General features: G+C 43.3%; 1 protein-coding gene across 1 annotated transcript in view; it reads left to right on the top strand.

The window, feature by feature from the left end:
* The first annotated feature begins 3,001 nt into the window (after positions 1–3,001).
* LOC138207856 (xylosyltransferase 1-like) overlaps positions 3,002–18,502 on the top strand; it is a 28,371-nt gene continuing 12,870 nt past the window's right edge. The window contains exons 1-6 of the mRNA XM_069165414.1: positions 3,002–3,518; positions 10,820–11,351; positions 13,653–13,819; positions 13,979–14,181; positions 17,740–17,820; positions 17,928–18,144. Of these exons, the coding sequence (XP_069021515.1) occupies positions 3,234–3,518; positions 10,820–11,351; positions 13,653–13,819; positions 13,979–14,181; positions 17,740–17,820; positions 17,928–18,144 (1,485 nt within the window). The 5' untranslated portion in view covers positions 3,002–3,233. The remainder of the gene's footprint in view (positions 3,519–10,819; positions 11,352–13,652; positions 13,820–13,978; positions 14,182–17,739; positions 17,821–17,927; positions 18,145–18,502) is intronic.

Below are 18,502 nucleotides of genomic sequence, written 5' to 3'. Positions count from 1 at the left end.
TTAAAGGAAGATTCAGCCTCGTTTCAGCCGGGTGTGTTTACAGTAAAACGTGGTGATGGTGTCCTTGGTGTCCATGTTGTGACTCGATTTGTTGTTTAATGTCTCTTTATGGCCGTTTTATGTCTCTTTGTCTGTATTTTGTTCATCTGTGTGGCCTTTACTGTTATTTTATAATCATTTTCCAGCTCTGTGTCATCATTTTGTGTCTTTTTGTAGATATTTAGTTCTTATTTGGACTCCTATCGTCCCATTTTGTTGGCCTTAAATGTCCTTTTGTGTCTTTTTGTTGGCATTTTCTTCGTCTCTGTGGCCTTTAGTGTTATGTTATAGTCATCTTCCAGCTCTGTCATCATTTTGTAGATATTTAGTACTTATTTGGGCTCATCGTGCCATTTTGTGTGTCTTTGTTGTTATTTTGTTCATATTTGAGGCCTTGAGTGTTATTTTATTCTTATTTTGCGGCTCTTTGTCAAAATGTTTACATTTTCTGTCTTTGAATAAACACACTGATGTGTTTAATGGATGTTGTTGTGTCCAGTTGGCGCTGTGACTTCATGGTGAACTGGATGTTACTCACAGATAGGAAGGTTTCCCTTTTAAATGGTTTAATTATTGATTAATATGTTCACGTGGTGACACAGAGTCCAGACCGAAAGTATTTGGACAGCTGCAGTAATTTATTGTGTTTGCTCTGAGCTTCACCTCATTCAGTTTGAAATAAAAATAATGGGGACAACAAAATAGTGCAAAGTCTCAGCTTTAATTTGAGTGGGTTTTACGTCAACATTGAAAGATGTAGCTGTGGAAGATGTAGCTTTAAAATCACACAGCACTTAAGTGTAGGTGTGCAAAAGTATGTGGACACTACATGTTTCTTCATAATAGAAATACAACATATACAAAAGAAAAGAACAGGAAACAAACAGTCTTTTGTACCAACCATGACGTCACACGTTGGTTTGTGAGCCGCCATTCTGATGATTCAAAATCAGTATTTTGTCCGTCGTCCTCTTGGTTTTTTTTTGGTGCCAGGAAGTGACCATATTTGGACGAGTTGGGGAGGAGCAAGTGGATCTGACTCAATCTGACTGGGAACCCGAGGACATGATGCCCCGCCCACCTCTAGCGGAAACCTGACTGCACCACAGGCCTGTCAATCAAACAGACACGCCCCCAAACATACCATTTCTTCTTTTTTTTAGGCCTAATATCTAATTAATGATGAAAGTATTTTCAAGAAGTAACTTCAATTAATATAATAGTAATAATTACTTTTACTGTCTTTGCATTTCAGGAGAGAACTTGATGCTTTTTCAATGGGAGTCTATTTCAGACAGAGGTTTTTTGGAGCCAGCCCCTAGTGGCCCTCAGTGGTATTACACTTTAATGCACTTCTGCATTTTCATATGTGGAAGCTACGTCTATTTATATATACAGATAAAGATAAAGATAAACTTAAAACTTAAACTGCTGTTTTTTCATAAGCTTCGCTTGTCAGACCTGGAAAATGTGGTGGTTCCTTTTAGTTTTAACAGTATTGAATTGAGCTGCTGGGGTCCTTCAGCACACCCTGCTGGTGATACGATGTCATCGCACCCATCAAATTACTTTTTACAGCTAAAATCTAGTCTTGTTCTTAGCATTACTGTTCATGTTAGCATTATTTGATGTGACCCATATGACCACAGGGCCCCTTTAAAAAAAATACCTAGTGGATGTGAACTTTTTTGGGGCCCCCGTTGGCCCGGGGCCTCTGAGCTTTAGCCTGGTTAGCAATGCAGCTTTTTCCCTCAAAACGTCTGGAGAGAGCAACTGAGGGCAAAGGAGAAGAAATAATCTCTATTTTTAGACGTTGATTCAATTAGATCACTTCTCTGCAATATGCATGAAATCAGACTAATGCGGTGGAAAGTGTATCAGGAAGGCGAGCAGTGACGGAGCAAAGCTGCTGCATGTGAGTGTGTTTTCTGCATGGCTGGAGACACGTAACTCAGAGTTTAATGTGCATACATACATCAGTTTCATCATTTCCCCCATTAACCAGGAAATACTCTGGTTCCAACGTCTCAAATGTAATTATTTAATAGTTTGAGTCAAAAAATGTTAAGTTTAGAGATTTCGAAGAGTTACAGACATTTAAATGTGTTCATGTGGCCTTCAGGAAATAATAATAAAAAATGTTTGTGTGTTTTCTTGCATTTTGTACATTAAGGAAATATATTGATTATTAAAATAAATAATTATCTTCAGTTATGTGTGAATGAATTTAAACGTGGAAAAAAATGGAAGCAATCTGGTGAAATGAATTATCTTAATATTAACTGAAAAAACTTTCACACCTCTAAAAAATTAGATGGAGGATGAAGACTATATGTTAAATACAATAGTCAACAATTAATATTTCTATCACTTTAAGTGATCATGTAAAATTTAATGATCTGATTTAAGTCACAACACATTCCTACAAATGTTTCAGAATAAAAGCCTTTTTGAGAATTCAAAGGTTTTTGTCTGCTGAAAGGCTACAGAGAGCTTTTAATTTGAAATGGATGCAGGAAGTGTTGAGTTTGTATTGAAGCAAGAACTTTCACAGGGCAAACGGGAGCGGATCAAAACAACAGTGAACATTTTATTTATTTATATTATTTTATTCAATTATTTTATTCTATTATTTCCCAGATCGGAGTCCTGCACCGGGTTGGGTACACACCTGGTAACCCACAAAGAACATATAAATATAATACATATAAAAGAATATAAATTCACAGGTAAAATGAACTAAATGTGTTTTTTATGGCAGGCAAAAAGAAAACCATTTTTCTTTTTTATTGTAGAGAAATTGGAAATGAACATGAGTGAGCCTGTATTTAAACATTTAAATCAGCTATCAGGGGACCTTTGTTTCCCCCCCCCCCCCCCCAACAGAAGGGGGAACCCGGCCTTGCAGAGATGTGGGTCCGGCTCTGCAGGGACGTCCTTTAAATGAGAAAATAAACGCTTTCTCTGAACTGTTGACTCGTTAATGGCCACATGAGGGCCTCTGTGTCCTCCGCCGCCTTCAAATCTCTCTCCTCATTTCCAGCCTGTGCCAAATTCCCTCCTCCTCCTCCTCCTCTCTGCCTGCCAGTAGCCCCTCTCAGGCCGCGGAGGGGAGCATTCACACCCCGCTGTCGGCGTTTAGCGGATGGGGCTGCCAGGCTCAGCTTGAACCGGAGGCAGGGAGGAGGAGAACGATGAACGGTAACCCGTGTGCCCGCAGGCTGGCCCGCCGCTCCCGGTCCGCCCTGCTGGTCGCCGCTCTGGCCGTCCTGCTGGTCCAGACTCTCATCGTGTGGAATTTCAGCAGCCTGGACTCCGCCGGCGGGGACGGAGGCGCCAGGAGACGGGAGAAGAGGGAGGACCGGACCGGGGGGCTCAACAAAGCCGACAGGGAGCCCCCGCGGAGGGGGCTGCAGAGGAAGGTCGACCCACCGCCGCCGCTGTTCGGGAAGGCGGCCGTTCGACACAAGCTGCAGGCGGTGAGTTTTTAATGATATGTGCTGCTTTAATCGGTTTTTTTTTTAAACGTGTAGTTTCCTCCACCGACGGGAACGTGAGCGTCCGTCCCCGGGGGGAGCCGCATGGCAGCCGCGGAGAAGATGCTGCCGAGCGGCTGCAGCTGCTGCCTGGTTTTTTTTTTGTTTTTTTTAAGCGTCTGCATCAAACACCGTCTCCGTCGGTAGCATTCAGTCTATGGTCGGTAGGCCAAACTTCATTCCAAATCCGCCAGTTTAAGGTGTCGGTTAACGGCTACTACGCAGGTAAATCACCACAAATATCAGTTTACAGTCCGTCTGTGTCCAGCTGACCTCCAGTGTGCCAGCAGCTGTTGATAAAATGGGAACTTTATGTTGATTGTTTCAAACCGTTTTCAACACTCAGGCAGTGGATGATGAGAATTATCACAGAAATACTGACGTTTGTTTACTTGCTTATTGCCAATATCCACGCTGAATGAAAGACTGACGCAGATATTTCATTAAAATATCCCCAGTCACGTTCTCCGGTGGAAGTTTGTTTGTCAGCAGTCGAGACGATGTAAAAATGGCTAAATTGTTAATGGAGTTTGGTGTGACCCCTCTCAGCTCGGAGGTATCTGCTTTTAAAGGTCATTTTTGTTACTTTTAAGGTAAAACGTCAACATATTTTCATGAACCCCTTGAATCTAAACGCTGACATGTGTTTTTAGCATTTCTTATTTAAGTAATTTTACAAAGAATAAGTTACTTTAGGGGTTTAATGTCCTCAGGTTTGTGATGTTATTTTTTTTTCTCTCGGTGAAGTCATGGGACTGTACTGACATTTAAGGAAAAATAGGAGCAGATTAAGACATTCTTATGAAAACAAAACTGCTCCCCTGTGATATTATTTAATAAAATGACGTTGGTATTTTAATATTTACGAGGAAAAACTTCACGTCGCGCGCAAAGCTGAAGCCCGAAATTCTTCTTTCCATCCTCCCACATCCACGTCTCTTCTTACGCGATGCGATTTATTGCAGCTTCATCCCGGCGTGCATCCTCTTCATCACCTGTCAGGCTCTATACCGGTCTGATGTGTAATCACCGCGCGGTGCTCGTTTCTGATCTGGAGGAGGTTCCACCTGGTTTTGATGTGGAGGAAACCGTGAAGGGATCCAGGTGTTCTCGCATGTTGTCACGACATGGACATACTGTATATGTGCTGCTGCTGTTGTTGTTGTTGTTGCTGCTGCTGCTGTTGTTGCTGCTGTTGTGTGTGTGTGTGTGTGTGTGTGTGTGTGTGTGTGTGTGTGTGTGTGTGAGAGAGAGGGAAAAACGTGGGTTGTGTTGCAGGGATCCACTCTCACGTCCTTTCATTACAGTTAAGCGGATGCCCTGTGATCTTCCCTCTGTGTGTTCTGACAGTTATTGGCTTTTAAAACCGTGGAGATACATGCCAGAGCTTATTATAGGACGAGTTTGGGAGGAGGGGAAGCGAGAGGAAGACGAGGAGATAAAAGAGGATGAAATGAAGCAGTGAGGAAGACGTGGCTGAGCGTTATTAGTCTGTGTGTCTGGTTTTGGACAGATCAGGGCACGAAGCTGGTCACAGATCAGTTTCGGTCTCAGGTGCGAAGGAAGAGTGTTTCATGTTATTATGAGTTGTGGTTCTAGGAAATTATGGTTTGAACTGTTAATTCAAAAATCACTTCTTTGCATTTGAAATTGAATGAAAGTCAATGATGAAGACTGGCTCGTGATTTCTTCAAAGTCTGCTTAACTTCACTTGAGATTGAGATTTGAAGTTGTTCTTGCTGTTTTTCTTTATCCTCTGTCATACTACACTGAATTTCTTTGTGGTTTTTGACCGGTGGGAATTGTACATTTGCCCTTTTTTTGTACTTTCAGTGAAAGTCAATGAAGTCTAGCTCATAATTTCAGGAAAGCAAATTTCACTTTCTTGCTACTTACTTGAGTTTTAAAATTGTTCTTGCTGGTTTCCTTTGCCTTCTGTGACACTGGGTTTAATTTTTGGACCCACCAGAACTGTTCTTTAGTCCAAATTTTTTTTAAATTTGTTGTATTTGAGATTCAGTGAAAGTCAATGGCTGTTGGAGACACGCTAAAAGTTACTGCAAAGTTAGCAGATTTCATCAACTCAATCAATAATTAACTGCATCGTGAGTTATTTACAAAACAGATTGTTGAGTAATCAGATTACTCTGCACCTCCTTTGAAACCTGCTGTGTTCGGGGACGTCTGCTGTGATAAACAACATGTGTGTGGGTGTGTTTATTGACATGAAGAAGATCCTATTTCCAATAAAAGATCATTTGAAGGAGGTCAATAAAAACAGAAGCACCCCCCTCCCCCCCCCCCACACACACACTTCCCCCACTCACACACACACCTTTAACCCTGCGTGTGTGGACTCGTACGTTTATCTTTGAGACCGAAGGAGTGAGGACAGTTTGAGAGTGAAGACTTCAGCGTTGAGTTTTACTCGAGCAAACTACGATGTGTTGCTGCTTTTCTTTCTTTCTTTTTTTATGAGATGAAGTTCAATATTGGATTTTTGACTGTTGGTCCTCTTTTTATTTGTTTACATGCTCAAACACCACAACAGGACACTTTAAAGTAACTGCAGTACTCAGGTCCTCACTAGTGTAGAAAGATGAACCTCTGTGAGTGTGCCTATCTCTTTAAAGGTGTGATGAATGCGAGAGTTGTGCAACTGTGGCGCCGAGCAGGGCTGCAGCAAACACACTGAGCTGGATACCAACGTTCACCACACACACACACACACACACACACACACACACACACACCTGTAAACACTCTCCTCCTGCAGTCTGGTTCCTGGAAAGCCGAACACTGCTGCTTGTATTTTAACTTTAATGTGAGTCCTATAAACACAAACATACAAGTTCACACACACACACACACACACACACACACACAAGAGCTGAGTGCTGACCACATGTGTGTCGGAGCGGATTCACATCCTAACAGCCAGGTCAGATCAGATTAGAGGATTGGTTTGGATCAGGTTTCTCTGATGGGATTTATACTTTCTAATCTAGTTTAGATCACTCCATAATCCCTAAATACTGTGTGTTTGTGTGTGTTTGTGTGTGTGTGTGTGTGTGTGTGTGTGTGTGTGTGTGTGTGTGTGCTGTTATCTCCGTTTTTTTAGAAACTGAGTGTGAGAATGTTTCTGAATATTTCCAGACTGAACTGCTGGGTGGGTTGTAATGGAGATGAGAGGAGATGGGAATGATTTTTGTGCCTTAAAAAACAAAAAATCCTGGAAAATGAGAGAACTGGCAAAAAGTAATGACGGATCTGAGCAACAGCTGGCAGCTGAAACGATGTTCAGATGAAGTGACTGATGAATCTGGGCTGAAACCCTCCCAACGCCCCGCAGAGTTGTGGGCTTTTGAATGCACCATAAATTGTGATGTGACGGCGTGGGCTTCGAAATGACAAGAAGTTGGAAGAAATCAGTATTGAAATGAATCATCGCACCATTATGTTAAGATGAGGGCGGGTGTTAGACTGGTTTTGAACTTGGTTTGGACTAGTTGTGGACCAGGTTTCAGTCTGGTTTGGACTAGTTGTGGACCAGGTTTCAGCCTGGTTTGGACTAGTTGTGGACCAGGTTTCAGCCTGGTTTGGACCTGGTTCCTGAGATTAGGTCTCTAATTTTGGTCTTGTTTTAGGCGGGTTTTGAACTTGGTTTCTGACTTCAACATGTTGTTTTACGACTGTAATGGATGAGATTTTAAACTGGTTGCGGATTTTGTTTCTGACTCCGTGATGTTGAGATCGTGGCTCTGTTTTGTTCTTTTTTGGACTTGTTTTGGTCGGGTTGTGGATTAGATTATAGGCTGGTTGTGGACCAGATTTTTCTTTAAAAATCGGTTTCTGTTTGCGACACCACACGCTGACAATAAAACCAGAAAGCTGTTTTATGCATTTTTTCCTCTATTTTCTTAATCTGCCATAGATAGACATAAATCCCTGCTGTAATCCCGGATTGTCCAACGAGAGCCTGGACGGTTTCCGACAGGTTTCGCAGCATCCATCACTCCTGACGCTCATATGGTCCATTTCTCTTTATGTCCATCTGGCTCTGTTTTTCCTTTGTCTTCAGCACTTTGTCCAGACTGACAACTTCATTCATTTCCTGTTGGAGATGATGCTCTTCTTCTTCTGTTTTTTTCTCAGGAAACTGTTTTTTTTTTTTTATGATGATCATCACTGACAGTTAAGACACGAGTTTCCTTCGTCACACTTCAGACGAAACTGCTGATAGCCAAACACCGAATTTAGGATAAACAAACATTAGTTTAAAAAAAAAACTGCTTCCCATTTTTTTGATTATTATTATTATTATTATTATTATTATTATAACAAATTTTAAAAGTTACAAAGAAAAACTCGATATGACTAAAATTACATCACAACTTCGGGAAATCTCCGAAAAGGGACACTTCTTTTGAACACGGTAAACACGACCCCGTTTGAATGCACCATTAGAAAGAAAATAGGAAATGTAAAACAGGAAACCAGTACCTTCCAAAATAAAAGTATCTGCTTGGCCCACATAGAATTTTAATGGGATGTAAAATGTCCCGTCTGTGGGTGCGACGGTACAAATTCTTTCCCGACCTTTTTGGCTTCACGGATGGATTTATAAACACGGGTGAAACAAGGCTGTTTTTCTTTAACACGGTTTTCACTGCCCACCGGTCTGCTCGTTCCCGCAGGTATTCTGAGAGCAAACACACCTACACAAGTGTTTGATTAATGTGGAGCTGTGTACTGATGCAGTGAGCTGAAGGAGCTCTTTATTTGCTTCATACGAAGGTGTTTTTCGCTCACGTACGACACACTTTATAATTGCTGCTAAAAGACGACAGCTTTTCCCTTCCTTCACTGTATGTCAGATTCGGTCACAAACAGATTTAATGCAAAAAGTAAAGTCAGTTTTATTTACAGAGTACATTTAGAAACATCAACTGCACCTCACTGATCAACACCAAAAAGAATCATTCAAATCAAAGCATTTGAATATAAACTCAGTTGAGTCTGTAGACGGACTGAACGGTAATAAGGGTTTCAAAAGTAACAGTAACGGACAGGCAACTGAAACAAACTGACAAAGACGGAAGAGGAGCGCACAGACTAAATACAGTGGGGAGGGAAGGACAACGAGGGGCAGGTGAAACTAATCAGGGGGGCGGGGCCAACAAGTTGGAAGTGAATCAAGCAAGCGGGGGCCCTCTATAGTATCACACAGGTCTTGGGTTAGTAACCCACATAAAACTAGCATCTTCACATTCATCCTCATCAGTGTGAACAAGGCCTGTAATCAACAGCTGTCATAGCAACAAGTATCCTCCCCCTCCCCCCTCCCCTCACCTCCGTTCCTGTCTCTGGCCCCGGATGCCCGCGGGGGAGGGGGGGTGAGGTGGGGTGGGGTTAAGGAGGGGGCGGGTGGGGGGGGGGCTTTCTGGTCTCTTTTCTGTTCTGTCGCCTTTATCGCGGAGCAGCAGGCGGTCTGAAGGCAGCGAGGACGACTTCAATGAGAACCTGCTGAGGAGGAGAGGCTGAGAGCAAACTGACTCAGGAGCACAGAGCAGTGACTCAGTGTGTGTGTGTGTGTGTGTGTGTGTGTGTGTGTGTGTGTGTGTGTGTGTGTGTGTGTGTGAGAGAGAATAAAGAATGATGTCTTTGTAGGTAAGCGGTGGTATTTTAGCGGCGGTCAGTCTCCATGGAATGCACGGCCTTCTGGGAAAAAACGTGCAGCTTCTCTTTTGGTGAAGGAGAAAGAAACTCGTGTTATTCTGTCCAACAAATTACAGACGGTCGCTTGTTTTTTCAGGCGTTTTATCTAAAAAAAACAAAAAAACAACAACTTCGAAACTGTTTCCTCAAAGAGAACATTTCATTTACAAACATGTTTCTTGCTGCGAGAGACAAACATTCGTTGTTGTGAAGCTCAAGTGCTGATTGGAGCTTAATTTAGCAGATTAGTTGTGTTTTAATTGTTAAATCACCCTCTGGTTTTCTGCTGCTCCTTTGAGTCCAGGTGTGAAAATATTACGAGGCAGAAGAACCCTGAATCTCAACAAGTTAAAACAAGTTGTTGTTTTTCTCTTTGTGTTATTTTATGTCTTCCTTATTGTTGTTTTGTGTCTTTTTGTGGCTATTTGTGTCTTTTTGTGGTTACTTTGTTTTTATGGTTATTTTGTTTCTTTTTGTGGTTATTTTGTTTCTTTTTGTGGTTATTTTGTGTCTTTTTGTGGTTATTTTGTTTCTTTTTGTGGTTATTTTGTGTCTTTTTGTGGTTATTTTGTTTCTTTTTGTGGTTATTTTGTGTCTCTTCATGGTTTCTTGTTTGGAGTCCTGTTGTGTCCTCGTGGTATTTTTTTGTGTAACTTTTAGCTTCCGAATCTCAGAATTTTTAGACTCTGGTCAAGAAAAACACATTTTGCAGCTAACTGACCAGATTTCCAGAAAACCTGTCTTCAGGTCAGACGCTCAGTTTTTTGGCTCCACTATTTGATAAGTTTCAAGAAAAGAAGAATAAATCTTTGGTACATTAATTTCTACGTGTGTGTGTGAGCCGTTTATCTCTGCCTGTACACTGTAAGGGTTTATTTCTGGTTTCATACGGTTACTCTCACAATGATAGCAGGACAGCTGAAAATATTCACACACACACACACACACACACACACACATTCCTCTAAACTGATATTACAGATGAGATAATGAAAGGTTGTCTTTGGAGCAGGTGGCAAGAGCTGATATTACTGCTTGCTTCAGGCACACTGATAGAGAGAGAAAGTGTGTGTGTGTGTGTGTGTGTGTGTGTGTGTGTGTGTGTGTGTGTGTGTGTGTGTGTGTGTGTGTGCGCGCGCGTGTGTGTGTGTGTGTGTGTGCATTATGTACAAACACTCAGAAACACACTGTTTATCCCTGGAAAAGACAGATATGGTGCGATCTGTGGGATTAAGATAGCCATTGAGGTCATGTGGCTCTGCAGCTGAAACACACACACACACACACACACACACGCGCGCACACACGCGCGCGCACACACACACACACACACACACACACACACACACACACACCACTATTGGACTCTGGTGGGCACGTACGGATTGTCAATCAGAAACAAACATGGCTGCCGTACGTCTGATTGGCCATTAACGTGGTTCATCCTCAGGGGAACATGAATATTTAAATATCTAACTAGTTTATTTTGGCAGTTTGTGCTGACTCGTCTTTCCTGTCTCTCACAGGACGTCTACCACTCTCACCGCCCCAAAGAAAAACCCCGCCCAGACAGCAACAACAACGAGAACTCGGTGCCCAAAGACTTTGACACCATCGACAGCAACAGCAACCTGGGAGCGCGATCGCAGCGCCAGCGGGCGCCCGCCGCTAACGCCAAGCGCAGGCTGGAGAAGGAAAAGTCCGCCAACGACGTCCTCAAGCACCCTCCCGTCCAAACCAGAGGGGCGGGCCACAATCGTAGCCACGCCCACATCCGTAAGCCCCACCCCCAGCTGCCCACCGTCCCGGCCCCGGCGCTGGGGTCCAATCGGCACCTGCCGTTCTTCCAGACGAGGAAGCCGGCCTCTCCTTCGCTGCCCGCCGGGTCGGAGTCGAGGAAGGAGCAGCCGCAGTGCGAGATCAGCGGGAAGGAGGCCATCTCGGCTCTGTCGAGGGCCAAAACCCGCGAGTGTCGGCAGCAGATCGCCGAAGTCTACTGCAAACACAAAGAGAGAGCGCTGATGCCCGAGAAGGTGCCTCGCTACTGCCCCCTAGAAGGTGAGATCAGTAACCACAAACCTCAGTGTTACGAGTTCATCCCTGCTTATATGACTTATTGATCTGCAGACAAATAAATCCTGAAAACTCACATTTATATTGAGATCAAACTCAAATGATTTGCAACTAAACTGTTCTTTAGACAGAAATATAATTTTTTTTAAATAAAAATAAAAATTTATACTGCATTTTAATTGACTTTCTGGACATATTTCTTCTGAATCTTGGGGAAGATCCAAAATAAATTTGATTACATCTGGGGAATGTTCTTTCTTTGTTATTAATTGATCATTTTATCTTATTCATACCTGTTTTATTTCCCTTAGACGGCAAAAACGTCCATTAAATTCAATAAATTTTTATTTATTTAGCACCAAATCACAACACAAGTCACATCAGGGCACTTAACACAGTAAAGTTCTGACAACAGAACCTTAAAACATCAGAGGAAACTTTATTATTATAGCACCTTTCATACAAGAAGTGCAGCTCAAAGTGTTTTACAGCAAGAAGCGCTTCACATAAAAACAAAACTAAAAGGAACATTAAAAACGTGTTAAAAAGTAATTTAAAAATGAAATGGATAACAGATATAACACTTTAATAAAATAAAATATAGAATAAAGCATTTTAAAGGTGCAGTAGGGCAGGTTTTTATTTCCTGATGTGTTTTATTTCCTGTAGTTTTTAGCCTGCGGTGCTGTGATCATCCCTGTTGGCACGTAGCACAACGTCTGCTCCGGGAATCAATGGTCTAAATTTATACGTAGTTTAAACGTATCGAACTGTGATTTCAGGGCTGAACCATCGCTCCGTGTTCACATGGTGATTTCTGCTCTTCAGCAAATGAACGGCTGACACATCGGAAAAAAAACAAAAAAAACGGGACGAACACGCTTTGAAGTGGCAGGTTTTCTGAAAGTCCAAAAGGTTTCTTACCCTTTGAGGAACATTTTTAACTGAGCACGTGCCATCGATGTGAGGAGGCTTCCCTGTGGTCGCCGGGTTCTATTTTCAGGGATGTGAAGCATGAATGAACTCGGAGAGGATGATACTCTTCCAGCCTAATTACACCCCAATTAACCAAGCAGTTTGTAGTCTTATTTTTGGAAAGGCTGACTAATGATTCACTCACCGTCGTGCTCTCAGAACCACCCAGGGGCCCGTTTGAGGTCTGATTTATATGATTATGGGTTTCTTTCATGATACACTACTCATTACATCCAGAGACCGGAGCAGGGCGGCAGTTTGTTTGGAGCTTGACGGACGTGTGCTCGAGTTTCTGAGCACGTCGCTGGGCGTACACGACATACATCGCTCCCTCTAGGTTCGACTGAGCCGCCTGATTACAGTCATTCCCCCCTTTCGAGCTCCAATCCCAGCATGCCCCACCGCCCGGAGAGGTCAGTAATTAGGCCAAGCAGGCCTCGACTCAGCGGCATCTTTAGGGATGAGCGTGACGATGGAGGAGCATTAGGCTGTCAGGCGGGTTTGTATATACAAGAGGCGGATTTAGCTCAGCCAGCCGCACACACACACACACACACACACACACACACACACACACACACACACACACACACACACACACACACGGAGTGTTTCCAGGAAAGTCGGAAATGAAAATGGAGAGCTGGAGTGAAGAGCAAAAGGTTGTCAGGGCCAAGAAGCAAGCAAGTAGTGCTAGAAATAGTAGAACTAGAAATAGTTCATCAGGTCTATTTTCTTTAAAAATAAATACACCACAGTTGGACTACAGATTATTTCCAGTGATCAGTTAACTTAGTATGCAAATTTTTTCAAATAAAAGTCAGAAAATAGCAAATATTTGTTTTCAAATAGATTAGTTGAACCCAAAATTTTTTTCCTTTTTCTGTCATGTGACACAAAGAAAAACTATAAATATAAATGTTCATTGTCTGAAAAGTGAAGGTAATCCAGAAGTGTCCTAAAGTGTAATACCACTGAGGGCCACTAGGGGCTGGTTCCAAAAACCCTCCATTGACTCCCATTCTATTACATATTAGGCCTCAAACAGAGCAATGTTTGGGGGCGTGTCTGTTTGATTGACAGTCCCGAGGTGCAGTCAGGTTTCCTGTATATGTGGGCGGGGCATATTGTCCCGTAGCTCCTCCCCAGCTCGTCCAAATATGGTCATGTTATAGTGGGTTGCTGCTTGCCGCTAATATTAACCGTGTTTCCAACAGGACTTGAAAGCATCATTTAAACCATTTCTATCGTGTTGACTGAACTTTGACGAAGCCACTTCCTGTTGAATCAGCTGACCTCCTCTCTGTCCAGGTAAGGCCAACGTGAACGTGCAGTGGGACGAGGACACCTCGGACGCCACGCCGCCAGTACGCATCGCCTTCGTCCTGGTGGTCCACGGCCGAGCCTCGCGTCAGTTCCAGCGCCTCTTCAAGGCCATCTACCACACCTCGCACTACTACTACATCCACGTGGACCAGGTGAGACCGCCACCTGTCAATCATAACTTAGACATTAGTTTGCGGTGAATCCGGTAGTACGAGCAACGTTTCACATTACAGTTGTACAGTTCAAAATGTCCAAATATTACTAAAAGGTGGTTAGAAAGTAAAAACCCTCCTTTCCCCGTCCCCTCTCAGAGGTCCAACTACCTCCACAGAGAGGTGCTGTCTCTGGCCGGCCGGTATCCCAACGTCCGGGTGACGTCCTGGAGGATGTCCACCATCTGGGGCGGCGCCAGCCTGCTGACCATGTACCTCCGCAGCATGGAGGACCTCCTCAGCATGGCCGACTGGTCCTGGGACTTCTTCATCAACCTCAGCGCCGCCGACTACCCCATCAGGTGAGAGACTGGGTTCAAAAGAGCGGAAGCTTTTCGTTGGGTTTGCTTGCTTGAGTCGGCAGGAGGGCGGTGCCGGTTGGGGTTTCCTTCAGGAGATCTGGTGACAACGTAAGACTTTCCTAAATGTGGTCTGAATCTGGGCTGTGAAGAATGATTTGATTTACGGAGATCTAAACACACTTTTTGGTCAATAAAACGTCACAGATGTGTTTGAAGAAGGAACAGATCTCCGAGTATACCGCTTGCAAACGACTGTGGAGTGATTACCCGTTGTGCCATGGATTTGTTAAAGCACCGTGTCAGCTGAGTCCTGCAGGCCTCGTTTCGGTTTGATTAAAGTCTTAACGGATCGAGTTACCGATGAACCCCGAGTGCATCGACTCAGACCGGACTGGCACTCAAAATTTTGTCCAAGCCTCAAATTCACAAGTTGTGACGTGATTGCTGGCGTTTACAGAAAGGTCAGAGGTCATGGAAGTTCATGTTTGAACTCCCCCCACTCCCCCCCGTTAGCTTGATGAATTGTTAGCCTCTCTGTCGTCCACGTTGCCGTTGCCTTGTGTTTTTATGGTTTAGCCAATTGCACGCCAAGCATACGGCACGCACGACTTTCCATGTTGTAACCAGGAGCTCCCGAGTTCAATTTGAACGCAGCTTTGGTTTTGCTCCCTCCGTTAGCTCCGTTAGCTCCGTTAGCTCCGTTAGCTCTTCAAATAATTTACTCTGCTTGCTGTTTTTCGTTGGTGCTAAACTTAATTCTTTTGTCCATTTTCTGTTGTTTTTCTTTCCTCATCATTATCACCACCTGTAAATGATGTTATCGTATCTGACATTTTGTACATCAGTATATCAGTCTTTCAAAATAATAGCCTGCAGATACACTCATATTAGCATTTAAAGTGAGAGTTAGAGGCGACGACGGGTTGTTGAGTCTTTTTTGGTGCACAGCTGAGCAGCCTAGATTAGTTTTTATCCAAGTCGGCATTTTAAGATTCACACGCTGGCCTGAAACAGTTTCCAGTTATAATAAAGTTTATTTGCATCATTCAGATTTTATCCCTAAAAACTTGAATCTTCATGTCAGAAGTCCGAGTTTATAGAAAAACACCATCTGAGACTGACGGAACACGTCGAGCTCTTCTTCAGTCTTTCCATCCCTTTCAGTTGTTCCTCGTAAATATAGAAACACCGAGACACACACACACACACACACACACACACACACACACACACACACACCGATCTGTTCAATGTGACCGCTCAAACACGCTCGCAGCTACAATCCATAGCTCAGCCGCGGCATTAGCTCCTCTCCATCCGTCAATAGCTGCGACGTCACCGCATGAGTCAATGGAACTCCAGAGGAGGTCACTCAGGCGTTATCTACTCAGTCAGACACGGTGACATCAAAGATTTGACCATTTATTACCAACACTCGGTTAGAGAGGTGATCCCCGAACACGTACAGATGCAGCAGAAATAAAGGAGAGCAGAAATCTTCCTCCTGAATATGAGATATTTGAGGCAGCAGAGGAAAGTTGAACTCATTTTTTTATTGGATGTAAAATGCAAAACATTTGATCACTGTTTTCGTTGTCAAAATGTTACTTTTTATTTTCATTTTTGTCGCGAAAATCAGGTTGTGAGCAGATAACTTTTGTCGTAGTTTGAATTGATGAAATTAACGCTCATCGTGATGGTTAGACGAAAAAAAGAAAACGTTCGGCAGCTCAACCTCCCGAAACATCTCAACGTGCTGTTTCTACACCGCAGCTTTTGTATAAGATAAAAATGAGTTAAATACCAGATATAAATCAGCGACACATGAAACGATGGGCAGGTTTTGACGCTTTTGAGATAGTAACTAATATTTCTGCAATTTCTGATTTATAAACAAATTGTAAAGAGTCTTTTTGTTAAAAAACTTAACAGCTGGTGCGACAAATGAAACTTTTTGGTAAATAAAGGGCTGCAACAGAGTTAAATGAAGAGGTAAAGGCGCCTCTCGTCCCTCAGCATGTTGTTTGCCTGTAGATATATTCTGTGGTTATTGTTTCCTCTGACCTGTTTCTGAGCCTCAGCATCATTTCCAAACCAGCAGGACATTTTCAGTAAAAGCACAGTAGAACATTTAAAGCTTTTTTTTTTTTCTTGACACTAAAAAGCCCTTTCTTTAATGTGTCTTAGAGCTTACCGAGTCCTTTTTGAGCGTATGGTGGAGCACAACGTCGACGTACCGAGGTACCCGGTCTTATCGGCTCCCCGTGATGAACGTCGGGCGTGAGGATTTCATCTTTACTTGTTTTAGGGGCATTTAGAGAAAGTTCGACTCCTCAAACGACTTCAGGACGACTGCAGAGGATGTCAAAACTGTTCCTTTAATTCCCTAAAGATCATAATTTGCACAAAATAAATCTGAGATGAGAAACATGAGAAGTGATATACGACCAGCTGATGATAAAGTGGCTGCAAACTCGCAGCAGCAACACTAACATGCCCACATGAATGCCCGCGGCTCTACCTAACGACTGTAATCAGACGTAATGACAGCAGTCTGTCTGTCTGCCTGTCTGTCTGCTGTCCCGCCTGCCGACACTCAGGCCGACACCGGGCCGACCCAGGTGTTGCATGCTGGGAGTTGCTGTTTGGATGCTGCTTCAGGCCACACACTGATGCTGAGCTCGGAGGAGGAAGCTAAAGAAAACCAAACAGTCGCTCTGATTCCCTGAAATGGAAGTCTGTTTAAAAACATTGTTCAAGCGTGTAACTACTTCCTGTTTACACGTGGCTCCATTAAAGGACAAAACACTGATGGATTAAAGAAAAGCTCTGTGAGTCTATTTACAGGGTTGATGTGGGTTTTCCTTCTTATTTATAAAGTCGACATGTTTCAGTGAAAAGTAAAAAAGTTAAGGGGAGATGATTTCAAAAATAACAGCATGAACAGATTTAATTTATTTAAAGTGAATTAAAGAGAATAAAACTAAATCAGATAAATATTTTGTACTTCAGAACAACACCGGTTCTCGTCGGTCCACCTGGTTACAGGTTTTTAAGGCACTTTCTGTTTCAGTGTCTTCTGTCTCTTCATGTGAGCAGACTGACTCCATGGATGTGGACCTGGTTTAAGACTTGGATGTGGACCTGGTTTAAGACTTGGATGTGGACCTGGTTTAAGACTTGGATGTGGACCTGGTTTAAGACTTGGATGTGGACCTGGTTTGAGACTTGGATGTGGACCTGGTTTGAGACTAGGATGTGGACCTGGTTTGAGACTTGGATGTGGACCTGGTTTGAGACTTGGATGTGGACCTGGTTTGAGACTAGGATGTGGACCTGGTTTGAGACTAGTATGTGGACCTGGTTTAAGACTTGGATGTGGACCTGGTTTGTGCTGGTCCTGTGTTTCTGCGTTCAGTGACATTAAGGATTTAAACCAGCAGCTCCTCCCACAGATTTAAATGTTGACCTGATGATGACTCCAACTGAAAAGTGATAAGATCTGTGCTGTGTGACGATCGTGTGAGCTGATGATTGACAGCTGCCATCTCTCCTCAGGACCAACGAGCAGCTGGTGGGATTCCTGTCCAAATACCGCAACATGAACTTCATCAAGTCTCACGGCAGAGACAACGCACGGTAAGAAACGGAGTGTCTTCCTCTTTTTTTTTATCTTCAGCCATGTGTTTCTTTAACGGATGTAATGAAGGCATTATCTCTGGTTGAATAATCTCGTGTCCTCTCAGTTTCATCCGTAAACAGGGACTGGACCGTCTCTTCTACGAGTGCGACACACACATGTGGCGTCTCGGAGACCGCAAGATCCCGGAGGGCATCGCCGTGGACGGAGGCTCCGATTGGTTCCTGCTCAACCGGCCCTTCGTGGACTACGTGGTGAACTCTGGGGACGAGCTGGTCGGCGGCATGAAGCGCTTCTACACCTACACACTGCTGCCCGCCGAGGTAACACACACACACACACACACACACACACACACACACACACACACACACACGCACTTAAATAACCCCTCAGACTCGCCACACGAGTAAGGAAAGTCACTTTAGCAGGAAAATACTCAAACGTAAAGCTGCCGAATGTTTTTTATTTCAACATCTTCAAACAAAAACTTGAAAATCCTGAAAAAACAAACCCTTAGAACTCAATTTTAGACATTCGTACTCTTCCAGCTGCAGCAGATTATTCATCTTTAAAGAGCAAAAATAACATTTAATCATCCTAAATTAAGATATTCTGACTTTGCTCTTGCAAAAACACTTCAATTGATAAAAAAAAAAACGTTTTATTCCAAGACAGACA

Source organism: Embiotoca jacksoni, unplaced genomic scaffold, assembly GCF_022577435.1.
Source record: "Embiotoca jacksoni isolate LCO1_2020_lvr unplaced genomic scaffold, fEmbJac1.0.p SCAF_34, whole genome shotgun sequence".
NCBI classification, from domain to species: Eukaryota; Metazoa; Chordata; class Actinopteri; family Embiotocidae; genus Embiotoca; species Embiotoca jacksoni.
This window is presented reverse-complemented; position numbering and strand designations above follow the sequence as displayed.